At 43.1% G+C, this 8,141-nt stretch overlaps 1 protein-coding gene, 1 long non-coding RNA gene and 1 pseudogene across 2 annotated transcripts in view; 2 read left to right on the plus strand and 1 right to left on the minus strand.

Annotated features, from left to right (window-relative positions):
* The window catches only part of LOC116089729, a 28,225-nt gene extending 22,498 nt beyond the window's left edge, over positions 1-5,727 (minus strand). The window contains exon 1 of the long non-coding RNA XR_004118456.1: positions 3,922-5,727. This is a non-coding gene — a long non-coding RNA (uncharacterized LOC116089729). The remainder of the gene's footprint in view (positions 1-3,921) is intronic.
* A 180-nt stretch (positions 5,728-5,907) lies between these two features.
* LOC116095013 lies at positions 5,908-6,344 on the plus strand (annotated as a pseudogene).
* Positions 6,345-7,935: 1,591 nt separating this feature from the next.
* Positions 7,936-8,141, plus strand: part of Fam120c (family with sequence similarity 120C) — a 119,281-nt gene continuing 119,075 nt past the window's right edge. The window contains 1 exon segment of the mRNA XM_031380844.1: positions 7,936-7,948. Within this exon segment, the coding sequence (XP_031236704.1) occupies positions 7,936-7,948 (13 nt within the window).

An 8,141-nucleotide genomic window follows, 5' to 3' on the forward strand; every position in this document is an offset into this window, starting at 1 on the left:
GACCAGGCTGGCCTCGAACTCAGAAATCCTCCTGCTTCTGCCTCCCAAGTGCTGGGATTAAAGGCGTGGGCCACCACTGCCTGGCTGGCTCTGAGGTTTCAAAAGCCCAGTGTCACTGTTTCTTCCTGCTGCCCACTGATCCAAATGTAGAACTCTCATCTTCTCCAGCACCATGTCTGCCTGTATGCCACCATGCTTCCTGCCATGATGACAATGGACTAAATCTCTGAACTGTAAGCCAGCCCCAAATAAATATCTTCCTGATAAAAGTTGCCATAGTCCTGGTGTTTCTTCACAGAAATACAAACCCTAAGACATTCATCCTTCTCAGTTCCCCAAATCCTTAGATGCTCCAGGCTCACATTAAGGCCACTTTCTGCCCAGAGAGACCCCCTTGCAGGCATTGCTTGCCATGAATTGGACTCTCTGCTTCTACCTAACCAGAAAGGAGTAAGGGTTATATCTCCACTTCAAATTCACATGCTGAGTGACAGCAGGAATTTGAATCTCTGTCTTATTAAAAGCCAATTTTTAAAAACTTTATCTGTAATGTGCACATGCACTTTCAAATGTGTTCCACAGCGCATGTGTGGAGGTCAAAGGACAATGCGCAGAGGTCAGTTCCCTCCTCATGTATGGGTTCCTGGGAATTGAACATGGGGCTTCAGACTTGGCAGCAAATGCTTTTACCAGCTGAAGCATCTTACCAGCCCCTGAGGCTAAATTCTTAGGCCATTCCTACACCCATTTTATGGAACTAAAAATGCCTAGATCCTTCCTGCTTTTAAATTGGTGGTGACTGAACCTGGACCTCGTGTGTATTGCACAAGTGACTTACCATTGAGCTATATCCAAAGGCCACTTTCTATGTTAAATGGATCTACCCTTGCAAGGAGACAACTCCTGCCCCCTTTTGCTGTGGGGAAGCAAGACTGAACTGAGGTGCTGTGCAGTTTTCAAAAGTCAAATAGGGCATCAGGACTTCTAGGTCCCAAGTTGCTGGAGGGCCCAGGAACTCTTCCAAGGCCATGAACAACATGTACCCATTATCATGGAGCTCCAGACTTCTTGAACACAAGTCATTTTGGGTACGGAGAGCCAACCAAATGGTCAATTGGGATACCCCATGACAGCCTCTAGAAGTCAGCTCTGTCCCATCCATTTTAAGTGGCAGCTCTTAAATCACATCCTCTAGGTTCTGCTTTGGGATTTGTCTCATCAGCTTGTCTGTCTTAGTCTGGTTTTGTTTTAGGTTTTGGTCTGTCTTCTACCAGGTGACATCAGTTTTTTTTTGTCTGCTGGCCTGGGAAGTTTTAAGTAAGTCCCCATGCCAAGGTTTCTGAGGGTTGCTGCTTCTCAGGCCCTCTGTGTAGTGCTGCACAAACAGCTGACCTTGTGTACTGGGCACCATTCTTGGTAGCCTCCGTGTGTCCTATTCCTGTCACTGGCACCAAGCCCAGGGGTTCCTTCAGCAGAGGGCTTTCCCTGTTCTAGTGCACAAGGCTAATGTCACTCATTTCTATTTATTGCTGTCCTCTAGGAAGTCTTCTCATCTCTGCAATCCAGCCACACCATGGGGAGTTTAAGGTTCCTCTTCAGCAATGGAAGATGGATTGTCTAGGCAGGCTGTGGACCCTCACTGAGCCTCCAGAGAGGTTTCATAACTTGGGAGAAGGGATTGCTGTGTACTCTGTTCCTTTCCTTTCACTTGAACATCTTTTTGTAATGTTATGAGTCCTAAACATTAGAGATTAAAGGCTTGTGATGATTCTCTCTGATTTTGAGAATACTCCTAGGTAGGCACACCGTGAACATAAAACAGTAGCCATGTGCCAGCATTTTCTAGGCCTGGGATTATGTAATAAAATAGAATTAAACAAATGGATGAGGCCACTCTTAAGCTGGATCTTGAAAAAGGAATAGAAGTGATTTCTACAGTGGAAAAAGCATGCAGGTCTAACCTCCCTGCCATCACTACAAGCCTGTGCCTGTCAGTCAGATGAAAGGGGTAGAGAATGCTCCAAGGGAACTGCTGGTGACCCACATGAAGGGGCTGTGTTGGAAGGATACAGTAGGAAACCCCACAGTGACCAGGAGCTCAGAGATTCTGGAAGTGAATGAATTGGTTACATGGAGACTGCTTCCTCCAGGCTGGACATGATGGCTGCCATTATCAACTAGAGTATCTCACAGTGAGTAGGGAGGCATATGAGGCCACACCCCTTCTCAAGGATGCAGAAGCTTGTTAACAATGCTGTAAAGAGGAAGATACTTCAGTGGCACAGCTGCATGAAAGTCACCCATACTTCTGTAACTAAACCTGGATAAATGCATTGGTCCAACGACCACCACAAAAACACCTGCTTTCTTCCAGTGCCCAGCTCTATTCTCGTAGTGGTACTAAACTCATTGAATACATTATTGAATCTCTACTTCATAGATGCAATGAGAGTTCAAGAGGCTGTGCAACTTGTTAAAGTCATCTCCCTAATACAGAGCTAAACTGATATTGAAACCTAGGTCTTGTTTCCAGAACACACCTTCTCCTGATTTCAGAGCTTTGGCTTCTGCCATCTCTACATTCTCTATGTCCTATAACCACTGTAGTTTCTCTTGGATTGCATATGCATGTTAACACTTCTATATGTAAGTAAAGAAAGCAAATTTGAACAAATTTTTGCAAGAAGGGAATTCATAAAGATGGAGGCGTCACCAAATTCAGGGATAACACAAATAGGCATTAGGAACAAATGAAGCAGGTATTCCGATATACCTGGGATTTTCCACTTTTTCTCCTCTAAATCTATCCCAAATTCTCTGGGAAAGAACATGAAACGTGATCTCTACAGCCAAAACAATGAAGTAGAGAAGGTGGTAGGAAAGGGCCATGCAGAGACAATCCAATAGGTAATTGTTCTATAAACACGTATGCTATTCCATTGTATATACAATTAGAAGCATGCCTACCCCAACAAAACCCATGGATAACGGCAAATCATAAGCAACTACTAATCCAGATATAATGGCATCACATGGACACATCTTTTCTTCTTCTAGTTCAGTTTCAATAAAATGTGGCTCCTTGTAATCTAAAAATCTCTGATAAATGTGTTTTCCACCAACAGATTAATATGTAACAGTTTACAAATAAACACCATCAAAATTCCCTTTTGGGGAAGAAGAAGTCACACATTGATCCATCATTAGATCTGAGGATGTATCTACCCTTTTCACCTGGATGGGTATATTGGAAATAAATTCATGGGAGTCCTTTTCTTATTTCCTTGTTTAACTAGTCTGAACTTAGGTCAGGGTTATGCTCAGAGTGAGGTTCTTAGATTTGAAAATGTGTTTAAATTTCTCAGATGGCTAGAGGGGTCTGCAAAATGCACCATTACCTTCCTTTCATACCCTGCATTAGGAGATTTGACCTATTTAACAAGGCTGTGAGCAACCTAAGGTCAAATCACCGGGAGAATGCAGTGTGCCATTCAGGAGAAATAGGGTTATCAAAATAATTCAGTTCATTGTACCCCCATAACTGATCCACTGTAGAGCATTTTCTAAAGGGGACTTATACTTGTCAATCCTTCTGTTCTTTAGAAGGATTCTGTTCCAGAGACGTTTGCATCTTTCCTCCAACTCAGGATGTCTTTCCAAAGGATCTGCGAGACATTCCTTGGAAACCTAATTGCCAGGAACAATAGGGCCTCTGTCTCTCTGTCTCTGTGTTGATAGGATAGAAATCTAATTGTCAGCCATCGTGCACATTTGGCCTAATCACATTTATATTGATCAGTCCTCTGTAATTATTTTTACTAACTTGATGCTATTCTGCCCCCACTCTGTTTCCTCTCATAATTCCCCATTCTCCTACTCATGTCTGTGCAAGAGAGAATAAAGCTCATCTCTTTCCCTTACCATCAGTAGTTAGTGAATACATTGTTTATAATACTTTAACATTTGTCTGGCTTTATCTTCAACACTACTAAAATCATGGATTTCTCGTTGTACACTCAGTGTTTCCAATGTTGAAAACACAGGGTGAGGCTTGAAATGATGTTGTTCAGAACAGATGCTGTGATGCGCTGCTCCAGAATTGCTACTCTGGGTGGTCCATTACAATCATGATTCACTAGACATGATTTTTTACTGATGAAATTTTTCTAAATCTTCAATTGAAGGCCTATTGGTTTCATGGTGGGAGATCTCCCAGTAGCAAGTATTAATAACAGGTAGTAAAAAGTCTTGTTGTAGGTCTCCTTTCTCTTCCTTTTTTCCAGTGCTGGGGATCAAACTCCTTCTCCTGCACATACAAAGCAAGTATTCTACTATTGTTGCAGCTACTTTTTCTTAGCACTCTCTTTAAGTATTTGGCTCATTCTCTCTGCCATTCTGCTTGAGATCCTCTCGATCGGAGATCCAGTAGGAGATAGTAATCTGAGCTGAGCTTAATACTGTGAAATCTATTTCCCCCTCTTGATCTGCCTTGAGGATGTTCACTTGCTTCTTAAAATCTAGTTGGATTCATTTATGGGAAATCAGCACTTTTGGCAGAGTTGGTGCATGAGGAGTTACTACTCCTTATATACGTGTAAATAATTTGCTGGTGCCAGTTTCTTAATTAGTGAAATCCTTGAAGTGGGTCTGACACTTCTGCTGCAAGTCAGCAGGGCCCAGGGATTTCTGCCTGCAGTAATCAAAGCTCAGTTTGTTTTGTGGTGCTGAGGAAAGGAAGCTGGGTAAGGACTCTACCACTGAACTTCATGCCCAGTTCCAGGGCTTTTCTTTTGAGTCCCAGGAACTGTAATTAACTGGTTCACTGCCATATCTTACAAAATGTATCAACTTCCTTCCCATCAATGGATGCTAGAAGATTCCATCGGTATCAGTTCCACATATTTGGAGTTTGTAATTTGCCATACCTCATTTCTGGATTGATCATTCTCTTTGTAAACAAATGTAATAAGCTCACATCTTGGTGAATGCAAAAGGCTAAACAAGCACAGCCAAGACATGAAAAAGTGGAGGAAGATTTATTACTTAAAGCAGGTAAGGAATCCATGAGTGTCTCAACCAGCATGGCTTTGGGATTGCCTTGACCAGGGCAATGGAGAATGGAGAAATGACAGACAGAGGTACTGAGAAGCTGGGAATGGATAGGCCTTGCACAGTCCCAAGTATGTTGTTTATAAGATCATCATTTAAGACACAAATTTTAGACATACTTAGCTCAAGTTCACAGGCTGTTACTGTTAAAATGGGGGAAGAATTCTCAGCTTGTATCATAGCTGAAAATAATAGAAAGGACATTTTGTAAGTGTGCTCAGGTGCACTTGTGTGTCTTCATATGTTTGCCTATGAAGGCCAGAGGGCAAAACTTGCATATGAGTCTCCTCCTTCAGTTTTTGAGACAGGGTCTCTTATTGGCCTGGAACTCACCAATTAGACTAGGTTGCTTGGCTGCTAGGTCCCAGAAATCCACTTGGCTCTACTTCCCCAGCACTGGGATTACAAATGCACTGCATTGAGTCTGGCTTTTTGAGGACTGAACCTACATTCTCTTGTTTGCAAAGCAAGCATTTTAACCAGAGAGACATCTCACCAGCCAAGGAAGGATGCTTTGAAGGTAGATTAATATAAGAGTTTTCATCTGGGCAGTGGTGGTGCATGCCTTTAATCCCAGCACTTGGGAGGCAGAGGCAGGCAGATTTCTGAGTTCAAGGCCAGCCTGGTCTACAGAGTGAGTTCCAGGACAGCCAGGACTATACAGAGAAACCCTGTCTCGAAAAACAAAAAAAAAAAACAAACCAAACCAAAACAAAAAAATCCCCAAACAAACAAAACAAAACAAGACAAAATTTAAACATTCCCCTTTCCCCTGGCTGGCATCATGGAGGCTGTACGATGCCTGGAGTTACTGTAGAAGAGTTAACCAGCAGGAGTTTGTCAGAGCTTTGGCAGCCTTCCTCAAAAAGTCCGGGCAGCTGAAAGTCCCCGAATGTGTGGACACAGTCAAGCTGGCCAAACATAAAGAGCTTGCCCCTTATGATGAGAACTGGTTCTACACACGAGCTGCTTCCACAGCACAGCACCTGTACCTCTGCGGTGGTGCAGGGGTTGGTTCCATGACCAAGATCTATGGAGGACGGCAGAGAAATGGTGTCAGGCCCAGCCACTTCAGCAGAGGCTCTGAGAGTGTGGCCCGCCGGGTCCTCCAAGCCCTGGAGGGGCTGAAAATGGTGGAAAAGGACCAAGATGGGGGCCTCAAGCTAACACCTCAGGGACAGAGAGATCTGGACAGGATCATTGAACAGGTGGCAGCTGCCATCAAGAAGCATTAGAACAAAATATGCTGGGTTAATAAATTGCTTCATTCATAAAAAAAGAGTTTTTATCTAAAGGTTTCTCACTTATGGCTAACAGTTTCATAAGTGGCTTATGATCCAATTATTTTTGTTGTTAGGATTTAATTTTCTTTTCTTTTCTTTTTTTTTTACTGTTTGTTTTGTTTAGTTCTTATCTCAGGCTGACCTGAAAAACACTAATTTCAAAGTTGTGGCAATCCTCCTGCCTTGACCTTCAGAATGCTGGATTTACAGATGTAAGCCAACACACCTAGTTAAAACATAGCATTACAAGCAAATGTGAACAAGATAGGATTTATTTACTTCCTTGGTTTTTTTAAATCACTGGGTAGCCTAGGCTGGTCTGGAACTTAAGATGATTGTCCTATTTCAACCTCCTGAGTACTAGGATTGCAGGCACATACCACCATGTCTAAGACAACGGTTTTTGCAGTAACCTTATCAAATAAACAATAAGAGGGCTAACTTTTGGGGAAAGGGCTGCTGGACAAACTCTCTAGTAAACACATTTTCATAGAAATATCTATTCTCTTCATCTCTTATCCCTTCAAGCTACTGCTTTTCCCTTCATGTTGTCTCCCATCCCTGCCACTCTGGATCTACTACTCTTATGACAAATCCCATTCTAGAATTTGCCACCTGTTGGCATTTTCATCCTAATAGACCATTCTGATGTCATTCCTGGGGTCCTGCACTTCCATGTTCTGTAAATTCCAAGCTACTCTGTACTGCAGAACTTGTTTTCTGCTGTGTTCTGGCTGAAGAAATGTGCCCTAAAAGCTTGACAGAGGACAAACTCTACATGGATTTCATTGGAGAAGCATGCTGAAATGTACTTTTCAAAAGATCGTGATCAAATCAGAACCTTTGCAGCTATTTTGAATTGCTCCCACATGGGCAAATTTACTATGTTGGAAAACAAATCCCTTAACCATATGGCATAGCTTAGTGAGTACCAATAAGGTCCAAGTTGTAGTTGAATTCGAGGGGGTATTTAATCTCCCTGACCAGAGATCCTGAGGCAAATTATAGTCAATTTCATTTTGTCTATGCAGTCATTGTCTTAAGTAAATATTTTACCATTTGTAAGGGGGGCAACTCTTCAAAGTATGACAGTACCTAAAAACAAGTGGATTGATATAGACATGGTAGTGGTTGTTATGTTTCATATGTGTTCTTTTCCATTCATTAAAAGTTGTGCATATCATCTTTTCAAAGGAAGGGAAATTTCTCCCTCTTAGGGAACTTTAGGTCACTTTAGCCAAATTCTACCAATACACAGTACTTCCTTTCCCATGATGCATCATCTCCATTCCTTTCCCTGGGCATGGTGGTACAACTCGGTTGGATACTAGGAGTTCTGATACAAATCCTATACATACATTGTCATGGCCTGCTTCTTCTGATACTATGAACATCAAGGCCTGACAGGGGTGATCCTCTGGTTCTAAGACTGCATCCTGAGACCATCCGCGGAAAAGACTACAACTCCCAGGATGCTCATCCGCCCCGCCCCCGTACCCCTCCCCCAGCTAGAAAGCGAGTATCTCAGAGAAGACGAGGCAACATGGCTCCCGGAGGTGGAAGGCAGAGGCTTCACCCCCTTTGAAGCAGTGAAGAAGAGCAGCGGAGGGGAACGGGAATAGAGAAGTGACTACGGCTTGTCATCGCTTTTATCTTCCCAGCCTCTTCTGAGTCTGGTCAGCCTCACCTCTGCTCTCCACCCGCACCCAAGTCTGTGGTCTCCTCCCCTCCCCGCCCACGTTCCCTCGC

Source organism: Mastomys coucha, chromosome X, assembly GCF_008632895.1.
Source record: "Mastomys coucha isolate ucsf_1 chromosome X, UCSF_Mcou_1, whole genome shotgun sequence".
NCBI lineage: Eukaryota > Metazoa > Chordata > Mammalia > Rodentia > Muridae > Mastomys > Mastomys coucha.